The sequence below is a fragment of the Cupressus sempervirens genome, chromosome 10 (assembly GCF_028749045.1).
Source record: "Cupressus sempervirens isolate cs-2001-9-10 chromosome 10, ASM2874904v1, whole genome shotgun sequence".
Lineage (NCBI taxonomy): Eukaryota > Viridiplantae > Streptophyta > Pinopsida > Cupressales > Cupressaceae > Cupressus > Cupressus sempervirens.
In genome coordinates, this window is record NC_143127.1 from 197461830 (window position 1) to 197485083 (window position 23254).

At 35.6% G+C, this 23254-nt stretch overlaps 1 protein-coding gene across 1 annotated transcript in view; it reads right to left on the reverse strand.

Annotated features, from left to right (window-relative positions):
- The window catches only part of LOC149533317 (ubiquitin-associated (UBA)/TS-N domain-containing protein), an 84035-nt gene that overhangs the window by 20627 nt on the left and 40154 nt on the right, over positions 1-23254 (reverse strand). Inside the window, exons 5-11 of the mRNA XM_089805940.1 lie at positions 20817-20893; positions 11913-11992; positions 9815-9875; positions 7372-7439; positions 7111-7192; positions 6487-6570; positions 6267-6344 (exon numbers count right to left, since the gene is read on the reverse strand). Coding sequence (XP_089662066.1) covers positions 6267-6344; positions 6487-6570; positions 7111-7192; positions 7372-7439; positions 9815-9875; positions 11913-11992; positions 20817-20893 — 530 coding nt within the window. The remainder of the gene's footprint in view (positions 1-6266; positions 6345-6486; positions 6571-7110; positions 7193-7371; positions 7440-9814; positions 9876-11912; positions 11993-20816; positions 20894-23254) is intronic.

Below are 23254 nucleotides of genomic sequence, written 5' to 3' on the forward strand. Positions count from 1 at the left end.
TAATCTCTACCGTTGGTTGTAATTTTGGCCTCTATATAAAGCCATTTGCTCTCATTTGTAAAAGGTCGACGAAAATTGTTGCTAAGATAATACCAAAATCGCTTCTCTTTATCATTGTTGTGACTTGCATGGGGATTAAGAACATTTGGTGTTATTGCATGGTTTCTACTTCCAATAGTTAGAATTAGATTTCCTTTGAAGTCGCTAAAGTAGATTTTATTTTGAGAAAGTTGCTAAGTAAGAGTAAGAGTAGATGGATAATTGCATGGTGACATTAGTGGATGTTTGATAGGGATTTATAAACTAGGCCACTAGCATCCTAGCCGCTGGTTAGGAAGCCTTGCGTGGTAATCTAGTCACTTTCCCTTGAATCATCACATCTATGGAGGTAGAGCCGTTGGTTAGCTTTCATTAGATTCGATCCCTATCCATTTGCTAATCTTTCCATTCATAGGAGTAGGAGTAGAATTGCAAGTAGTTGAGTAGTCGGATTTCATTCTAAGAAAGTTAGGAAGGTAAAAGTCATTAGAAGCATTATTGCCTCCTCCTCACACAATCAACATTATTTGGCGCTACACCCTCCACTATCATCACCACCACCATCAACATCATCTGGCACTCATACAAAATCATCACCACTACAACGAGAGCCCAAGTTATCCTTGAATGAACAACATAAGGCGCCTACATGATTACCAGCAAATCACATCGATATAATTGAGTTAGTATCCACATGTGTAAGAAGCATTAGAGTTTTTCTCATGTCTTCATGAGTATTAACTTTTCAAGAGAGGAATTGAGTGCTTGATATCCCATATCAAGTATTCAATTACTATATGTTATGTAGTGGTACAAAACTGACATCAACAAGCACCATCTACATTCAAGATGGAAGTCGATTCATAGCTAGTTCTACAACACAAGGAGGCACAGCCACACCGGACTTCTACAACTAGACCTCCTCTCGCTCTAGTAGTTTTTACTAGAGTTGTTGGGATGGGGAAGAGGAAGACGTAGACTATTTTGATGTCGTATTTACTTATTGTTTTGCAAAGAAAAATTGCTATTTTAATTTTCTAGTTCAGACTATCAAGCTATGGCTACTAGCCATCAACATTCCACATGAAGATGCCATTTTGTACCCTATTTGCATTTAAATATATCTAGACTCAGCTTGTACCCTATTGCCATTTATATATATCTAGAGACTCATTTACTGACTCATTAGATGCATCTCCTAATTGAATTTTGCAACAAAAAAATGCATTTCTAATTAAATTCAAGCAATTTTTCAAGTTCTTAGTATTTTTGCTGATAAGTTACAGATTAATCTCTAATATATTGCCATTTTTTTGTCCCTTGGTGATTAGTTGTAGACAATGATATTTTGAACTATGCTACTAAGATTTAGTTGTTTGATTACAAATGTGCAAATTTGATTTAAAAAATATCACAATACAATGCCAATGTCTAGCTCAAAAACTACACTATATTTTCCCCCTCCTTTTAATTGTGTGCTTAAATAGTGACGTCTAGCCTTAATAGTGTACCTCAACCAACCACAAGGTGGTGCAAAGTTGATATCTTAACATTCAATTAGCAAAACATGTGTTAGAATCTTTTGGAGTGAATGTGGAGATGATGGATCAACAAATTTCCATGTACCACTGCTCTTTCCTATGTCATTGACTTCGAACATGTGATCAAGTAAGGAGTCTAAAGTGAATTATTGTTTTTCGGTCATAAAAATCTCCTTAAATGCAACATTTTAGGTTTTGTGTCGCATATACATTCCCAACCATGAAGGGAAATCATAAAGTGTGGAGAAATGTGATAGTCTCTAAAATAACTGTTATGATTGGAATGCACATGAAAACCTACAAACAAGCAAAGTAAAAAGCCATTTTTAGGTGATGTGAGATTGCTCTTATACCCTAGGACTTCTAAATTTATTCTTCAACAGAAAGGAGCCCCCACTCATATCTACCATAGTCAATAGAATGACTAATGAAAAAAAATTTGAAATGAAATCTATTTTCAATTGAATGCAAGCATTTAAACAATACTGCTTCAACTCAAACTATATCCATATATACAAAAGTAAATACAGTCTTTTTTTATCAATTGCTAAAATATACAAAATTTCACTTCACTCCAAAACTACAAAAAGAACTGAAATAGGTGACAGCTCTCAAGATTCAAGAAATTGGCCATAAAATTTTGTATCTTATTAAGTGGTCATGCAACAAACCTAAGGATTGAATGTACTTTTGGTGTATATTATTAAGACGTCATCAGCTAGCATGCCTGGTTTCCCATTTCAGCAAAGGGCAGTCTTCTCCCATGTGAAATCATCTAGAGGTGATAATGCATTCACTATTGCAAATTTTTTGGCCTTCTATTCTCGTAGAAGATTGAAAAACCTTTTGACATTCCTTCATACCTAGTGCTAATACAAAATTTTCTTTTAAAAATGCTCCCCATGCACTTTGCAAAGACCCATTACATTCATTTAATGTTTATCTATACAAAATCCTTTAATAATTGTTTGTTTAGTTACCCTCATTCACCCCTAGACCCTACCGGACCAGCCTGGGTACGAACTGGTACCTGGTCCTGGTCCAGTTCACCTGCTAATCCGAGAAGGGTTCAAAAATCAAAGACCTAGTTTGAAATTGCTGGCTGTCAGAACAGACCCGAGGAAACCATGCCCAAACAGGTCAAACCAAGCACGAATTGGGACCCACGAACGTCATTTAAGTGACATTTGTTTTGGTAAATTTTAGAAAGTTTGAGATCCTTAACCCTAAAAGGTGGAAATGAAAGGCTTATGTTGACTTCTAATTCTCATTCTTGAGTCAACTAATGCCAAAGAAGAAGAAGAAGACTATCAATAAAATTTTAATCCAATAGTTGAATTTGACACAATGATACTTGAACTTCTTGTTATGATTTTATTTTAATGTTTTGAATTTTTGATGTCGAACTTTAAGTATATGATGGTATGATCATGATTCATGATGCTATGATTACAAGTTTTAAAGTTAATGGTGTTTTTATTGTTTAAATCGTACGATTTTATGATACTACGCGACATTCTAAATTCAACTCATGCTTCTAGGCTTCATATATATGTATATATACAAGGTTACCAAGAATCCATCGGAGCTTACCAATATCTTTGAGTGCATTATTCAACAAATGAACACAACATGGTGTCCAAAATATATGCTTGTACTCTTTTTGCACCATCAACCCTGCTGCTTTACCGACTGGGGCAGCATCGATGACAACTTGGACATGTGATGCCCCCAACTCCTCAAGAAATTCTGCTATTTTTTTATTGCCCCAAATAGTCTATTGCCTTCAAAAGATAAGGCCCATTGCGGCATGTCACCATCACATTAAGCAATGGATGATTTCACGCATCTGTCCCACCCATCCATCACAATACAGCATCCTTTTGTACACCACTATTAACATTGGTGCAATGAATTACTCTAAATGAACTTTTTCTTTATTAATTAGAGTTGTGCCAAGCTTTTTTCACGCCTAAGGGGTTTATAACCAGCTGGTCTATTATTGATTGCTTGGACCATCTCTCCATAGAAAGGTAAGCGAGCAACATTAAATGGTATTCCATTTGCATAAAAGAACCATGCAATCGCTGCATAAACTGCTTCTCGACCTTGCACATCAAATAGCCTTCCAATGGGGTTTGAACTGCCAATATGTGGTGTCTTGTTAGACTGTTGTGCTGCTATATCTCTGACTGTAGAAGGCACATCCACCTTTGCCTCTCTACTCTGATGAGCAGTTGCAATACCTGGCCCTGTTGTTCAAACATGAGAGCTCATTTTATAAACTTTTCCTTCAGCCCTTTCTTGCTCCCTCACAGCCTCATATCGTTGTACTTCATTCACACAAGGATCAACACCTTTTCCAGATTGGTGAAGGAAATGAGCCTTCACCCTCTTGTAAGTACCTTGCCATGCCATTGGACAAAGTTTGCATTTGATTGTGTAGCTGTTCCACTTGAACCTTTTGGCACCGGAACATGGTTGACATACTTCCAAAAAGGATAGAAACCTTGTCTTCCCCCACCTGACATTCTCCAACGTAAAAATTAAAAAAAAGAACATTAACATTTCTGATAATTTTAGAATGTCTGGTAATTTTCAGATTTACAACAAAAAGAATGTTCAAACTTTATTTTAATTTTTATTACATTCATAGTTTGAGATTTCAGTATATGGTATAGTGATTTGACACCTTTGTTGTTTAACAGTTAAATTCAAATTGTTAACTATTTCATAATCACATTTTTGGATTTTCTTATATAAATATAAAATATAACTTTACAACAACATTTTTTAATTTATTCTTTATAGCTTTATAGCTTTTAGCCTTTTATAAATTTAAAGTTTGAAAAAAGAATATTAATTTTATATTAAAATTTAGCCTTCATGCATCAGCGCTTAATGAATAAATAATAATTTTAAATTTTAAAATGTAAAACTTAAAAGTTAATAATAGTTTTACTATTAATACGATAATTTTTAATAAGTTTAACTTTATTTAATATTTACCATAAGATGATAAATAAATATTAAATAGTTTTGAATTTTAATATAGTTGTAAATTCAATTTGCACGATACAATGGAATGGGATCATTAATTTTTATGGAAACTTTATGTTCAAAATTAAAACAATAAAAACATGGTCTACCTGGTTTTTCCATAGATTTTTGTTTTTCTTCTGCACTTTGGACTGTAATTTTCCTGCAAATTCACCTACAATTTCTTGCTTCTTGTTCGTCTCTGTGAGCAAATAGTCAACAATTTCCTGATTGCTTGCCGTCCGTCTTTGTGAGCAAATCGTCCGCAAACCATCTGCAACTTACCTCGACAAACTTCACCTACAAATTTTGTTTGTTGCTTTCATCAACTGCTGTAGAAGGCACAATTGAGATTTTAGGTCATTTCTTATAACTTATTTTTGCTTGTCGCTTGAAATCTGCAAAACCCAAAATGTCGCACATTTTAGGTCTTTTATTTTTTATTTTCGTTTTTAACTTTGTTCTTTGCGGCAGACATTGGAAAATCAACGGGAAACTACAAGAGACTTTGGGAGACGTCATTTGCCAAATCCTAAGCACCCGCTAATTCTCCTAACACATTTCTAAGACCGGCAACTAGTCCCACTACTCAAGACACGTCCCAAGCGCATCAAGACAAGTATCCAAGGAACGTTGTATATATATAATTTTTAGACATTTTCATACGAATGAACCCAAACCCCTTTTCAAAATTTTCCCATACCAGCGAACCAGACTTTTGAACCCAAACTTAGAACCAAACTCGAACCAGTAACTTAAGACTGTTTGGCATTTAGAATGTGATGAGTAGATGTATTGCATGCACAAGTTGAGCATGATATCATCTTAAAACTCTCTTCCCTTTATGGAATGCTAATTGTGGTAGATAAACATACTCACATTTCACACATATGACAGTGACGATTTGTTATGTTGTAATGATTTGCAAAGAATGCTCAAAATAAACATACGTGGGAAGCACTCCCCACAAATTTGAATACTTGTGATGGTGACTATATTGTAAATTACAATATGTACAAATTAGTTGCCAAGCTAAGTGGGCCTGATTGTGGGTAAAACTTTAAGGAACCTGAGTTCAAATGATACTGGGAGGCTTGACCTCCAAAGAATTACCCCTGCTTCACCCCAGTGTGTGTCTCCTAGACATAGTGAGTGCCAATTGAATCATTCAAATTCATGATAGATGGATTTCTGTGAAAAGTCACTCATGAAAAATATGACACAAAGGTGGAAACAGTTTTTTGCTAAAATCATCACTTCTGAGTTTCAGAGTTGCATTAAGCCATTAAAGAAGCTTCAGTGCAAGCTAAAGACAATCAAGAAAACTAACCTATCGGATCATTATAAATTTTTATTAACTTCAGCACTTTTGAGTTTCAAAGTAATATTAAGCCATTAAAAAGCTTCAGTACAAGGTAATCCTAATGCAGCATTTGCATATGAGGAATACATATTTCAAATCTGACATAACTGGAGAAGCCTTCATTAACAAGTTTGTTCCACAGTATTTCACCAAATGAAACCATGTCAAGCCTTAAATATGGCTTCCAGGAATGAACAGATATTCCTGTAAATTTAACAAAATTGATGGGGTCCAATGGGACCATATAGTACACTTTCAAGAGATAAAACTAGTAACGGCAGTACCTTGTGGTTATGTTTGAGTGAACGGAGTTGGTCCCGCATTTGTTCTGCCTGTGTTGCAGGCCTCACTGGCAATGAAACCTACAGCGACATAATAGTATTAAATTTAGAAACATGTAGCTAAACTCTTGTTCTATTATTTCCAGCATTTTCATTCTAAACATCAATAAATTCAGTTCACTTGTTAGTTTCAACAATTTAGGAAATGATTTGTTTGTCATACCTTTTTTTCCTCAACTACTGGTGTAACGGTTTTAACTTTATTGGGATCTTCAGGAGGTAATCCTAATTTCCTCCTTCTTTCTGCCTGCTCAAACACACAAGCAACACAGAAGAACATGCAAGATGTGTTCATACAGAGTTGTGATCCTTATAAGAGATCTATCACAGTAAACAAGGGAACTCAAATCAGAACCTTAAAAAATTCTAGTGCCTAGAAATAAATGTAAAATAAATAACTCATATTAGCCTCTAAATGGCTTATGCCTTAAAAATGAAGGATTATAATAAATACTAAATACTAAATTATGTGATTGCAATACAAAATAGTAGGGTGGTCCAACTTCCACTGGGCAATTTCCTCAAAGGGAGGACACTTAGGATTCGTTATATGAACAATTCTTGTGCTTTTCATATTCACTCATGTTCATTAACATTCTTTGACAGATGGCGAAGATTTGGTTAAATGTTATTCCCAAGAAATAAATTTCACAGATATTCATCATAGGTTTTTTGATATGGAATAGAAACTCAATGTTGTGCCTAGAGGTCCTTATATTTCTATGACTAAAACCCACATTCTCACCAGACCACATAACTCCATATGGGCAGAACATTTTCATCATACCTTATCTTCCTCTAGGCGCTGACGTATTTTCTCTCTAGCTCGCTTTTCCTCTTCCTTTTCTGCTTTCCTTAGTGCTAAGATGCTATGACGAGAGAAGAAAACTATAAATCGATCAATGAGGTATTAAAAAAAATTGCACAGCAATCAACAATAATTGTTTTCAATGCCAACTATACAAGACAGCCATTGTTATACAAGCACAGCCAAAAGCGATTTCCATATTTTTCTGAAAAAAAAAAATAGATACAAGAAACATCATACCGTTTCCTTTCATTATCTTCCTCAATTCTTTTTGCTTCCAATAGCTCTTTGCCAACACGAATCCGTTCCTGATGTCAGTAGATGATAAAGTCATTTTTCAAACATTCAAGTTTAATAGGTTACAAAAACTGAAGCTTTGTGAGAGTTAGCCCTGAGATGAAAAAAAGTTCTTAAATGTAGTTCATTGGTAATAATGAAAAAAATAGTAGTTTTCATTTATGGTATGATGATTCAATTGCAAATTCTAGCACCATTTGTGAAATATTAATAGTTAGAAACTATTCAACTTCAAACATGCTGTGATATTTTACTGTCACAATATTCCTTGAACAGTTCAGCAACGTAAATATAAAATAAAATGCCATTGAATCAGCCTCATTCTGAAAGCTCCCTGGTAATAAGAAAAATGCAGGAAATGTGCCAATCCTCGAGACAAAGAAGAAAAGCACCCTATAAAAGGAATTTCATGTTATGGTGAATCAATGTTGTATTAAACAGAGGAGATGAAAGTTCCTTATATAAATTTACAAAGACTATATTTCTATTATGAAACACTCATGAACTAAAGATGAAAATAGAAACTACCTAATAAACTAAAGACTAACTAAGATGACCATTAAGGAAATATTACAATATTATAATACACTCCTTCAATGGTTGTTGTCTAACTACCCTGATAGAGATTGTACATGTGGTCATAAATTCTGCAGAATGCTACTAAGACCCTCCCTGAATCTTCACAATGTCCATGACCAAGAGTAACCAAGAAAACAGAGAAGGTTGTCCCCTTCTTTAGGATGGCCTGCAACAAGAGACAAGAGTCTACCACTAAGTATGCTAGTGAGATAAATTTTTCACTAACCCTCCCAAAAACTGCAAAACTTACAACCAAGAATGAGTGACAAAATGTCCATAATGCTGGATAACAGAACCATCCTTCCTTGTAGACAGAGAGAATAGCTACCACAATTTTGAGGGGAAATTAGTAAACCCTGCAAGATATCATGATTTGAAGTTTAAAAAGCGTTATTTTTTTCAAAAAAAAAAGGTAAAAACCATAAAATATGAATCCCCGACAAAAAAATCCCACACAAACTTTGTAAAATACAAAAACTAGAAACAAATTATGATGAGAAGCATCGGAAAAATCAGACACAATGTTTGGGGTGAAAATCATAAAAAATGCTTTTGAGGCAAAAACAATAAAACCTTGCAAACAATTGTAGATGAGCAAGATGCTCCAAATTAAACTGTGAGATATCATGATTTAAAGTTTAAAAAGCATTATTTTTTCAAAAAAACAGTAAAAACCCCAAAATAAGAATCCTTGACAAAAAATCCCACGTGAACTTTGTGAAATACAAAAACCAGAAATAATTTTTGAGCAGAAACATCAGAAAAATCATACAATTTTTTAGGTGAAAATCAATTAAAACCAGAAAATAGAATCCAAGACACAGATCATAGAATACAAAACTTTATTTTTGAGGCAAAAACAATAAAACACAACAAACAAGTGTAGGAGAAAAATTATTAAAACCAACAAGAAAATTATTAAAGGGAAAAAATCAATGAAAAAAATAATGAAAACCTATTAAAAATATTTTTTTAAGGAAAAAATTATGAAAACCTATCAGAAATTTTTTAAATGGGAAAACATTATAAAAACCCATCAAAAAGCTTTAAAGGTAAAAAATTAAGAAAACCCATCAGAGAAACCTTCACCCGGCAAAACATGAGACTTTGTGTGGTAAAACAGCACTCGAAGCAACATGCAAATCACGAAACCATATCCAAGTACATGCAACCCTCCAAAATCAAAGATTTTTGCTCAAATTAGGAAATTATTTGACAACACCCTTAACTAGGCTTGCGATTTTCAGCAAAGATCTTTAAGACAAATCACAAAATACTTACAATTTTTATTTTCAAAAATTGAAAAACAAATTTCTGAATAATAAACATTCTCAATCAAAAAAGGCTTGAATTTTTCTTTAAAAGAATCCCCAAATTTTATGAAATCCTATCAACCCACTTTGATGCAATATTATAGTACACCGATACTATATCAAAGGAGTAGAAGAAAGTTCCACATATAGACTTACAAAGACAATGTCTCTTTTATGAACAATCATGAAGAAAAGACGAAAATAGAAACTACCTAACAAACTGCCATTAAAGAAACATTACAATATTCTAATATTTCAATGTAATGATTGTTACAAAATAACCAGACTTCACATAATGAGAAGAAAATCATTCTCTTTGTGTAATTCAATTAATAATTTATTAAATCAGACAATCAAAAACAAAAGTCTTATATAGACAGCAAAAAATTGCACCACCATTAATATTATATCAAGTGGCATACACAGAAATAAGAATAAAATTGTCTCCTTAAAAAGGAAGTAGAATGTAATAAATTGAATGAGACATAAGGTACCTTTTCCCTCTCCCTTTCCATTCGCTTTTCCTCCTCTTCTTTCTTTTTGCGTGCCCGCTCTCTGCACATGCTCAAGAGGTCACCCAAAATATCTGCTGAAAGAGTGACTGATGGCTTTCTAGATTATATTTTGAGCGTCTTACAAGTACTTTATGGGTAGAACTTAAAACTAAATATTTGGTAAATCAAAATCAACAGCTTAATTCAAAGCAATGATTAAATTAAGTAATACTATATATGCTGGAACTATTTATATTCTTGTATCTAGCTACACAATGCCATGTAATAAATAGCAATATTATAGAGAAAAAAAGTTTGTGTCCTACAAAGCCCTGACTGCATCAATAAATAGTTGATGACAAGTGGTGATAAAGGCTGACATTCAAAACACAGAAAACAAAATCTTTAAAGCACGTACTCGAAGGAGATGGTCCTGTCAAGGTCCACTTATAACTCAGCCCATAAATAATAAAATCATTGATAATAGAATGAAAATTATACCACAATAATAATAGATATTAATGGAACAGATTTGGTGATAATCAGGAAGGAATTATAGCTTACATATACAGGAGTTGCCCAATTTGTTTTAAAAATAACTGCCAAAAGAAATGCACAGTACACCAATCAAGAAAGTTTCCAACGTAGTAATTAAAAATGCTTAAACTTCAATCTAGCTAACATCCTGATATCTTAACCCTGTTCCTTGCAACAAATTCCTACAAGCATTGGAGGAATGCTGATTGAGAGTAAAACCTTGCAAATGTTTGAAAATGTTGCCTTAAACAATGCTGATTTTGGATGAAGGCAAATGCTGTATTTTTTCATAAGCTTCTGTATCTTTCAGACCTTGGTGCCAACCTTGCTTTATGACAGTAGCTTGTCTCAGAACAAAACTGTTGATTTCATATTGCCTTGACAATGTCTCAATCTACAAGTGACTACATTAAAACTTGTCTTGGCTGTTCAAATATTCATAATTTAAAGGACAATGAATAATTGGCTAGGATTAGTTGCCTAATATAAAATTGCAGTAGGTTCAAAATTCACACACAAATAAGACTGAACCACCCTTCCCAATCATTGCTCTTGTTACAAAGGGAAAATAGAACTTATTTTGACTGAATAAATCCGCCAATACATATTGAGCGTAAGTAGCCTGGGTCCACACGCAACTCTCTTTCAGTTGGACACATACCTGCTTCTTTAACCAGCATAACAGCAAAATTACCTACTGTGTAGTGAAGACGCTCTCTTCCATTAGATTGTTAAGTTATGCAAGTATAGCATCTCTCCTCTGATTCAAGCAGAAGGGTTACCATATAAATCACAGCCTAAGAATATATTTTCTCAAAAACATCTCTTGTCCACATTTACATAGTTGAGCAGGGCCTTCAATCTTGATAACCCAGATAAACACGAAGAGTATGCTCAAGATTTCAATAATTATATCACCACTCCAGATATCAAAAAAAGTATTTAAAATCACCATTGGATGAAGTAAAACTAGAGAGATAACAACAGAGAAAAGTGTAGGATTGTTGCAGGCAATGTAACAAATGCTCATCTTTAAAAATATCATGGTCAAAATTTCAGCCTAGAAATTTGACAAGACACCATTGTCCCTTGAATTGAATTTGCTGGGAGTCTGCATATCCCTTGGATAGAATGATTAATTTGTAATGTATTTATATTTACATAATATTATCTTTAATTCTGAAATGCCATGAGTCAGAGTCTTGTATATTAACCCAGCAGCAGTAAAGCTGCAATTTACTGTTAGCTTGTATTTATCATTTACCAATAATTTAATGCCTGAAAATAATAACCCATTGTCAATATCAAAAACAACCATTCCTTGCACTTCCTATCAACCCATTCTCTTGAAAGAGTTGTGAAAATTTCACTTTAAGAAATATATACTAGCAAGGTACGCTATGATGTGCAACAAAAAGACATGATAGGTCACAGAAAAACCGTATCAATCAAAAAGTATAGACAATAACTTAATGGAAATTGAATAAAAAGGCCTATTAGATGAAAATATTAAAATAAAATGTGTATAAAGAAAAAACATCATAAGTTAAATAAAACTAACCGCAACTCCTGTGCCCTTGCCTTTATTTCCTCTGGAGTTAATATTGCCTTAGCAACTTCATCTTTTGCATTTGAAGATACCTAGCAAAAGATGCAAATAATTTGTTTGATATGATCAAGCAAAGTGGACTGAAAACAAATTGAAATGGTATCCATATATTTAATGAAAGAGATTATTGAGAATCTGAATATCAAATACATCATGATTCAAATATCACGTTAATTCTCCAGTCTAAGTCCAGGCAAAAATTTCAATGCATGTTTTTAAATTTTATTTAGATCATACATTGGTACTATTTTTGTAATATGTCCAATAAATGATATTCATATTTATTATTTTCCCAACCCCTGCAATCAGAATATGCAAGACGTGTTATGTCTTTCAATGAATAATTTGCATATGAAGGTACATTTTATATCAGTAAAACACTAATAATGCATTTTCCTTATTAGCCGAGATTGACCTTCACTCTAAAAGGAACTAGCACACAAATCAAAACTTAAACTATAAAATCATCATGGCAATCAACCCTAGAAATGCTTAGAGTGATATTTTAATGGTTTATATCCCAAATAATGCATCATGGGATTTTCATCTATTCCTGAAATGTATGGAGATTAGTTCCTTCATAAATCTAAAACCTGTAACCACTACTTTCCAGTAAATATAGACCTATTGTAGAATGGTACCCCCATTAAACAGCACAGACACGTGCATCTTGATGTCAACCTTCCAAGAGCAGAGACTATAACTATAATACTCTCTTGGATCATGATGCTCTAATGAACACACCTTAATAATGTAAAACGAAAATACTTTATTGGAGCATGATGCTCTACATAAAACTCAAAGCCAATGTAAAAAGATAAAAGCTCATATACAGTATAACTACAATACTGGCTTGGAGCATGATGCTCTACATGAATGCAACGATTATCATAAAAGAAATCCCAAGAGGTAAGGGTATGATTAGAACCCCAAAATTTTCAACTTGGTTAAATGTAGATTAGAGTCAAGAAATTTGAAGGGACAACAAATGTAAAACTTCAACACTTACTCGTGCACAGATATGTATCCATATAGATTTGTATAACCTCATTACTGATTAGGATGGGAGAAGCATTGTAAACATAAAAAGGAAGCAAGAAAAAGTACACTCAATGTTAGTGTTACAAAAGGTAAAACCAGTTAAAAAATACTTTCTTGCAGCATGATGCTCTACATAAAACACAAAGCTAATGTAAAAGGACAAAAAACTCTTATAAACTATACCTAGAATAGTCTCTTCGAATCATGATGCTCTACATGAACTCAAAGCTAATGTAAAGGGGAAAAGACTAACTTATCATAAAGGAAATCCCAAGTGGTAAGGGTATGATGAGGACCCCAGAATTTCGACTTGGCTAAGAAAATGTAGATTAGAGTCAAGAGTCTTTAAGAGGAACAACAAATGCAATAACAGTCACTGGTGCACAAATATGCATCCACATCAATTTGAATAACCTCATTTCTTTTGTAGAATGTCACTAATCAGGATGGGCAAGAAGAATTGTATATGTAAAAGGTTAGCAAGAAAAAGTGCATTCAATGTTACAAAAGGTAAAACTAGTTTTCCAAGTCAAGCTAGACAACAATTTGGTACATGAAATCCTCCTTGATGAAGCCCTCGAGAAAATAAAATTTCCATGCAAATACTTCTTTGATCAGGTTTTATAACATAACAGTATGCTTTTTTAGCATCAACGTTTCGGATCATACTACATGATCCATCATCAAGATGAGAAAGTGCAGGAGTAGGCAATATCTCTACTCCTGCACTTTCTCATCCTGATGATGGATCATGTAGTATGATCCGAAACGTTGATGCTAAAAAAGCGCACACAATCAAATCCAGAAGACCAATTATTTACAAATGGATTGTGGAAATTTGTTAATGTTAAATAACAGTATGCATTAAAGAGACCCTTCAAATTAGATTTGTTCACATTATATATTTGTTCAAATAATTGTAGCCATCACTAACAAGTTCAGGTCGTATTGGCATATTCATGTTGTTGAGTAGCTTCAGTCAGGTCATCCAAGCAAGCTTCCAAAGGCCATTACTTTATCATACAGACTCGACAATTGCTCTCTGTCATGTCCCCTTATCCGCACTAGTGTTATAGCGTCGGGTTAATCTATCTCCACATCCGGATAGATTAACGGCATCAACAGTCAGGATGCTTACCAGTCACATCGGAAATTTTATCTTAAGTATATCAAATATTATATTAAAAGTGCTTGGATAAAGTTACTTTATGTTTATGAAGTCATTTACTTTATAAAGTGACTTAAGTGACTACAGGATGAAATTGTTGTTTTATCCCACATCTCTTATTCCAATGTTTTCCCCTCACTTTGAGGTTATAAATAAGAGACCTTGCCTTGGGATTTACACACAAGAATATATGAATTCAAATATACTGAAAGTTCTGGTTGCTGTGATGTGACTGGCAAACTCTGAGGATGAAATCCCTCAAGTTGTTTGAGGAAATTGAATGTCACCCCAATCCTTCCTCTTGGAAAACAAACAACACCAGGCAGAAATCGGCAAAGAGAATATGAAGCAAGTGGAAGTAAGTACAGTCAAGTTGCATGTAGGGTTGAGATTTTAATGTCTTCTTTGTATTCCTGGCATCTGCATTTAAATCTTGCCAGTTAAGTGGGATAGCATTGAGAACTAACAGCAAGCGTAGTGTTGTTGAGATTCTTATTGGAAAACACCACACAACTTGCAAGTAATACATCTCGGGTTTTCAGCCTGGAAAATGGCATTGATATCTCAGATTTCTCATTCCCACGTCCAGTACAGAAGCCGCGGGCTGTTGCTAATACCTCACGTTGGAGATTGCAGGGCACCAAGGGTAATGTTGAAGTTGGGCACTAGGATAGAGTGTTGTAGGTTATACGCAAGGGCAGATAACAGTGTTTCCAGAAGTAGTGAGCGTTCGTCCTGAACCAACTCCTCTACGTCAGCTCATGGGTTGCTATTTTACGCAGATCGGGCTCCATTCCAAGGTCAGGTCCGAGTCCCAGATGTTGCAGACAGTCGGGTTGTCCTCTTCACATGGGTTCTCTCTGCAGTTCCAGTCGGGTGGTGTGACCAATGTTTTGGACAGAGGTACAGTTAGTTGCGGATTCTAAGATCTCAGCGGTATTCATCATAGCCAATCTTTACCATCTCATTCGCACTTGTAATGGTCACTTATTTCTACTGGTTATACTTGACTGAATTCCAAAGTTTCTACTGTAGTCTGAATCCATTGATTGTTCTTTGGAGCATAGATGTGAGTATCGCCGATTAATCGGCGATACGAGATAAAATCGCGATTTTTTGGGGCCGGCGATTTAGTCGCCCCAAAAATCGCGATTTTTTTTTGTAGATTTTTTCCAAAAAATCGCAAGATTAATCGCCTAAAAAATCGCCTAAAAATCGCGGCCCGCGCCCGGCAGTCACATAAAGTGACGAAAAAACAGGTTTTTTTCATTATGTTTTTACATTGCTTAGGGCGTTTTGGAGAGGAGAGGATAGAGAAGGAGTTCTTGGCAAGAAATAGGCGGAATCAAGTGCATTTGGAGGCCTTTTGATTCGATTTCTTCGTTACTAGGTAAGTGATTTGAATCTTTGTTTTTTGTTTTTGCAAGAGATTGTATTTTTTTTTCTTGCATGTAAATGGATAAAAATACATTACTAATTAGTTAGGAATGCATTTGATGAATGTAAGCAAGATTAAATGCATTCATTTGCATTTCTTTCCATTCGAGATCGAATTTATGCAAAAAATTTGCCCTTTTTTAAAAAATTTGAAACCCTAGCAGCTAGTTTGTTTGAATGTTATTTGGATTTCAATTTATTGGTGCTGTTATTGGAATGTTGCTTGAATTCTTTGTTTAACTGTTAACTTTGATCTTCTTATAATTTATTTATAATTTATTTTTTAAATTTGTATGTGTAGGCAGCCCGCAGCAGTTTTAAATGGCAGACAAATGGCCATTGACTCCATGCCCCTCAGGCTACATTGGCACCAGGCCAAAGAATGCGAGAGATCAAGCATGGAAATATGCCTATGAAGCACCCGATGAACCAACCAAAGTGATTTGCATTCGATGTGAAAAAGTAATATCCGGGGGCATTTACCGGTTCAAATATCACATCGCAGGGATCTCAAAACATGATACGAATCCTTGTGAGAATACAACAGAAGAAATAAAAAGGTTTGCAAATGCCTTGCTCGCAGCTGGAGAGCAAAAAAAATTGCAAAGAGAGCGGAATAAATTGCATGTCAGGGCAGCCATAGCAGAGACCCAGGGCAGTTTTGTTGATGTTCAGGAGGAGGCAGCCATTGAGAGCATGGCTGGCTCTTATCGTGGGCCGCGTGTCCGCAAACAGGGTGGTTTTTCTTTCACGAGTTCCACTCCCACTCCCACTCCTACACCTCCTAGCACTTCCGCACCATCAAGATCAACAGGTGCTTCTGGGATAGGGAGCTATTTTGTGCCGAGGCACACACCTGGTGCACAACCTTCATTAGAGGCCACTAGATGGAATAAGGAGGTCCATGACCAGTTGGACAATGCACTAGCAGATTTCTGGGTTTTCAACAACCTTCCTATTAGTGTTGTTGACAGTCCCTATTGGGAGGCTTTGGCCACAGGGTTGACAGTTGCAGGAAAGGGCTACAAGTCCCCTTCTCGTTTTGTGTTGGGTGGCAGGTAAGCGAATAATTTTATTACACTCGATTTCCTTTTAATTTTTAACTTTTTACTTAGTTCTAAATTTTAATTAATTTATCTAGAAATTAGAATGTTGATTACTAAAGTCTAAATCAATTTTAAATTACTAAGAATCTAAGACATAACTAAATTTTGTTTTTGTAGGCTTATTGGAAATGCTGTTGAGAGGGCCAAAGCATTTGTTGACGAACAGAAACAAGAATGGACAAAATTTGGTTGCACCATTCTTTCTGACGGGTGGACGGATGGGAAGAGCAGGACCATAATTAATTTTTTGGCCTGCTGTAATGATAATGTGGTGTTCCTGAAATCAATCGATGCCTCCAACAAGGTAAAAAATGCTCAGACATTAGCATTGACGTTGGAGAACATGGTCTTAGAGATTGGCATTGAAAATGTGGTGCAAATCATCACAGACAATGCTGCTGCATATGTATCAGCAGGTAAACCGTAATTTTATGTTGCATGTGCATTGTGAATTTCACAACAAGAATTTTTAATAGTTTGATATATTTGAAAAGTTGGAAACTAATTAGTATTTGCTTTTACAATTGGCAGGAAAACTCCTACAGCAGAGGCACCCCACTCTCTCTTGGACCTCGTGTGCAGCACATGTCCTTGACCTTCTTTTGGAGGACATGGGCAAACTTGAGTGGGTCACTCCAATTGTGGAGGATGCAAGGCGGGTGACAAAATACATATACAATCACCCATGGGTCCTTAGCCTGATGAGAGAGCACACTGATGGCAAAGAAATTGTCAGGCCTGCCGTCACAAGGTTTGCAACAATTTTTTTGACATTGCAAAGCATTCTCAATAATTTGGCTTCTTTGAAGCAAATGTTTGTTTCCAAAAAATGGCTTGCTTCCACATTTTCAAAGAAGAGTGAAGGAGAGAATGTTGTGCGGATTGTGTTTGATAAATATTTTGAAGATAAGGCTGATGAAATAGTAAAGGTAACTACAAAACTTTAAGTTTTAGTTTACACTTTACAACTTTATAACTTACTAAGTTTGTAACTCAAGTAAATAATAATTTTATAACTTGTCAACTAATTTCAAATTTATATTGCAGGTGTCTGAGCCTTTAGTCAAAGTTTTGCGTTTGGTTGATGGAGACCAAACGCCAATGGGTGAGCTATATGAGGCCATGGACAAGGCCAAAGAATCTGTCAAAAATTACTACAAGGGGGAAAGCATCAAATATGAACCCATTTGGCAGATCATTGATAGAAGGTGGAATAATCAGCTTCACCAACCCATTCATGTAGCAGGATATTTCCTCAACCCACGTTTTAGGTATACTGTAAGCTCATTCTTACTCAAATTTAAGTTAACGAAGACTTGAGTTCAGTTTGCTTTCGTAGGGTGTTGGGTGTGTACTAAAATTGCAAGACTTATTTGTTTTTGGTTTTTGGTTTTAGGGCTGATGGTACATATGCAGATCCTGATGGAGAGGTCATCAGAGGCCTAAGTGAGTGCGTCGAAAAGATGGTAACCAGCGAGGAAACAAGAGATAAAATCATCGCTGAGCAGGAGATCTTCACTTCAGCAGGAGGCAAGGTGTTCTCCACTTCTCTCTGCAAGAGAGCAAGGCTTACACAAACCCCAGGTAATACATTTGCAAACTTCTGAATCTCAAATGCTAAATTAATATTTATGTTTCACTTTTTGTTGTCTATTAGTATTTTCTAACTTGTACAATTTTTGTGATGCAGTGGCTTGGTGGACCACTTGGGGTGCAAGCACTCCAAATCTTGCAAAATTTGCTCTCAGAATCCTATCACAGCCTTGTAGCACATCACATTGCGAGCACAACTGGAGTTTGTTTGAGGCCATCCACACAAAAAAGAGAAACAGGTTGTCCCAAAAGAGGATGAATGACATGGTCTATGTGCAATATAATCTTAAATTGCGCATGAAAAAGGCGCAACAAGATCCTCCCGGGCCAATCGATTTGGATGAGATAGATCCTTATTATGATTGGACGGCACAGGAGCAGGCTCCCTTATTTACACAGGAGGACATCTCCAATTTGGAGAGGGAGGCCGCGGAGGAGGCTGCGAAGGAGGAAGGGGGTGGAACTGGCTATGACATTGATTTGGATGACATCGAGGAGGGCGATGATGAGGATGATGACATTGAGCTTACTGCAGAGGACCTTGACATCTTGCGCGCAGCGAATGTGGAGATACCGACATCTAGTTCTATAGCTACACCATCTCCTGCATTGGCACAAACACAGACACGAGCACAAACCCTGCGGGGTTCTAGTTCTAGAGCTTTACCCTCTCCCGCACTCGCTAGTAAAGTGACTAGGAAGAGGAAGATGTCCTGTATTTGACATTTGTACTTATTTGTAGTCATGTTGATGTGCTTATTTGAACTCTTTACATTTGACACTTTATTTATGAGAATACTTCTCATGTGTTGTGAACTTGTTAGTTGTTAGTAATTTACAACTTGTCACTACTTACTTGTTAGTAATTTACCGATTAATAACTCTTTTTGCATTGATATATATCTAAACATGATTGTTTCTTATGTATTGTTAGTAATTAAGTCATTAGATGCAAAAAAACATTGAATTCTGTAAAAAAATCGCATTTTTTTATTAAAATTTTGTGGTTTTTTAGTTCCCGATTTTTTCCCCGATTTTTCCCGATTAAACTTTTTCAGGCCTAGGCGATTAATCTCCTCAGGCGATTTTTACATCAATGCTTTGGAGTATGAATTGTATGTTGAATGAACATGTGAACTGCTTATGGTCCATTTAAATTGAATACATTATCACCCTGTTTGATATATTCTGGGCATGAATCTTCAATTGATCGTAAGAAGCTGAACAGTAACACATAATTTATCCAGTGCTGGTTATGGTCTAACTGTTTAACGAAATTCCCTTCAGTGTTGTGCAATTTCTTTTTTTTTTCTGACTCAAATACAGCAGTGGATATTACACTCTCATTTGAAGTGATTGAAAGCCACTAAAGAACTCACACACAACATACAGCTTGCAAGAGGTTTTAAATATGATTGAATTGTAAGTGTCTCCATAGTCATAAAAACTGTGTTTCTAAATATGATTTAACTGTAGTGCAGTCAATGCACCCAATTTCTCTCAGGCAGCACGTGATATTTTATAGATATCAAATAAAGAAAAGCTCAACTCCTTATAATAATATTGTATATATGCTCAATCCTGAGGATGAGAGGTTTTAATGAGATGAGCAACCCATGAGAATAATAAATCGCTACAAAAGCTGGTCTCTGCATTTGCTTTGTTTCCGTTGATAGACAATTAAAACCAAGTTAATTCATTTTTTGGCTGATTGGTAAAGAGATAACAGCAGTTACTTGATAAAGAAATTGTTTTGTGCTAGCTTGCTATTCATTTCAGAACATTTTAATTTCTACTTTCTAATGCCAACAGATTTAGAGGTGTCTTGAAATTCCTCCTCCATCTAACATAAAATGTGTTCCTACACAAAACACAAGCAGAATCCCTATATAAAGATGTTGATATGGTAGTTGCTGATGCTACGTCAAGTGCACAAAAATGAACTCTTTAAGCAAACAAATAAATTGACAAGCCCAACTCTTTAATAATCTAAGCATTATTCTAGAGGTATTCCCAAGAAATACATGTGTACCAGACTAAAAACCTTCACTCACAAATTAGGGAACGTACTGATTAAAAAAAATGTTTAATTCAAAATATAATTCCATGAACATTGTTTGATTTTGAATTTTCCAGTCAAAAAATGTAATTTGAAATCTAAAGGAGAATCATCTAACTAATATGTTGCTACTGTTGTACAAGACAGTCATTGTCAACGAGCATAAAGCCTGTTTAGTTCAAAGTAGGAAATTAGCAATTTATATGATAAATAAAGATCATTTACAAAACTGTAACAGGAGTGTCTAGTGGTTGAGAAATTATTCTCCCAGCACATATATTATCCATGTTGACAAATATTATGCATATGTGCATCTTTCTAGCTGTTACCATAAACATTTGACCAAGCATGCAAGCTATTCACGAGAGCTCATATTTTGAAACACTCAAGTCTAAATACAAACAGAAATATGAAATTCAGTACCAAACTAAACAAAGTTAAATTAGTTTTACCATGGGCAGTTCATCAATATCTGGGTCATTTTCATGCTCCACCACCCAGTTTATGGCAGCCTCAATACTAGTGTTGCCTACAAAATATTAAAATGAAACAATAATGTAACTCAGGTAATCTCAGAGATTGACTTCATCTTTATTTATAATGCACACCAGCGAAAAGCCAAATAATATCAATTAAATATGGTACAAAATTACAATTTTTGAAACAATTGATCCCAATTAAAGCATAAAGGAAATCCGAAAAACTTACCAAACATGAGGAGAGGTTAATATGTGAGGCCAAAAAGGAGAAAGAAACTTTTCAATTCTCAGCATATTTTGATATAAAAATAAATGATGCAATAAGCCACTATAAAAGCAACATAATAAGGAAACGAATGAAGATATATCTTTTATGAGTTATTTGTTTGGAAGCTGAGCATGGCCATAAACGCAACTATACATCTTGGCAAACAAAATTGCAAATTATCAAATGAATAGAAGAGAAGAGAAGAATTAGCTTCCACAAGGCAAAAGATAGCCTATGGAACAGCAGACCCTGCTTGCCATTTTAACTTTCTGACTTGCTGATCAACAGCTAAAGAGCTTCACAACGAATTCCCTGCTGTCCTGCTCAGCCAGATCAATGAAAGAGAGGGGTCCGCAGCCATAAAGAGTGCGGAAGGAGTCATCCGAATGGACATATGATATGTGGAGTTATAGCAATACTCCCCCAAATACAACCATTTAACCCAAGCTCTTTGCTGACCTGCAATGTAGTTTCTCAAATACCCTTCCACCCATTTATTCACTATTTCGGTCTGACCATCCGTCTACGGGTGATAGCTAGTACTAGGTATCAACTCGGTATCTGCCAATCTAAAAACCTCCTGCCAAAAGGTGTTGAGAAACCTGTTGTCTCTATCACTCACGATAGTCCTGGGTAATCCATGAAGACGAAAAACCTCTCGAAAGAACAACTCTACCACCTAAGAGGTTGACCAATTTGTTGCAATAGCAAAGAAGTGCACGAACTTAACCAATCTGTCTACCACCACGAAAATGCAGTCCCTACCCTGGACCCTCGGCAACCCTGTAATAAAATCCATGGAGATACTCTCCTAACTCTGAGCTGGAATAGGAAGAGGCTGAAGTAAACCTGCTGGGAAGCCCTGTTCTGACTTGTTTTGCTAACAAGTCTGGCACTCTCTAACATGCTGCAATACATCGTTTTTAAGCCCCTTCCATGAGAATCTCTCTCTAATCTGCCTGTAGGTTTTGAAAAAACCTGGGTGACCCGCTGAAGGTGCATCATGTATAGTGTGCATAATATTCATTTTAAGTTTAGATTTTGGTACGAGGTAGATTCTATCCTTATAATAGAAGGAAGAGATAGAGAAGACGATTAAGGAACTACAAGATATGGGACATATCAGGCCCAGCTCCAACCCTTTTGCCTTCGGATGTGTATTGATTATTGCACCCTTAATAAGTGGACCATTAAAAACAAGTATCCGATTCCCCGCATTGATGAGTTACTGGATGAGCTTCATGGAGCTGTTTATTTCTCGAAGATAGATCTTTGATCGAGATACCATCAAATACGAGTCCGAGAGAAGGATGTGCATAAGACAGCTTTCAGATGCTACTATGTACATTATGAGTTTTTGGTGATGCCATTTGGGCTCACTAACGCACCAGCTACTTTTCAATCATGCATGAACCACATCTTTAAAAATTAGCTACAAAAGAGTGTGTTGGTCTTCCTTGATGACATCTTGATCTTTAGCAGGACTTGGGAGAAACATTTGCAACACCTAGATGAGATCCTTAGCCTCATGGAAGACCACTCTTTATTTGCAAAAGGAGCCTAAGTGTGAATTTGGACTAACTGAGATTCTTTATCTTGGTCACGTGATTGGTGCAGAGGGAGTTAAGGTAAATCAAGAAAAGATATAGGCAATCCTCGATTGGCCACCTCCGAGAGATGTATCTAAATTGCGGGGCTTCCTTAGCCTTTGTTCTTATTACAGGCGATTCACTAAAGGTTTTTCCCAGGTAGCAGCCCCCCCTTACCGACCTCATGGAAAGGGGCATTTAGATGGACAGAGGATTCAGAAGCAATCTTTGATAAACTAAAACAAGTGATGAGCATGTGTCCGATTTTGGCACTTACTAATTTTTCTAGACCATTTGTTTTGGAGTGTGACGCTTCAGGGAGCAGAATCGGGGCGGTTTTGATGCAGGACCGACATCCCATAGCTTTTGAGAGCAGGAAACTTAGGGACAGCGAACTATTATATTCTACTTATGATAAGGAGATGTTGACCATAATACACACTTTAGCCAAGTTTAGAAAGTACTTGATAGAAAGTAAGTTCACAGTAAAGACTGATCATAACAGCCTGCGTTACTTTCTAGAACAGAAGGAGTAGAATGAAAGATAGCAAAAA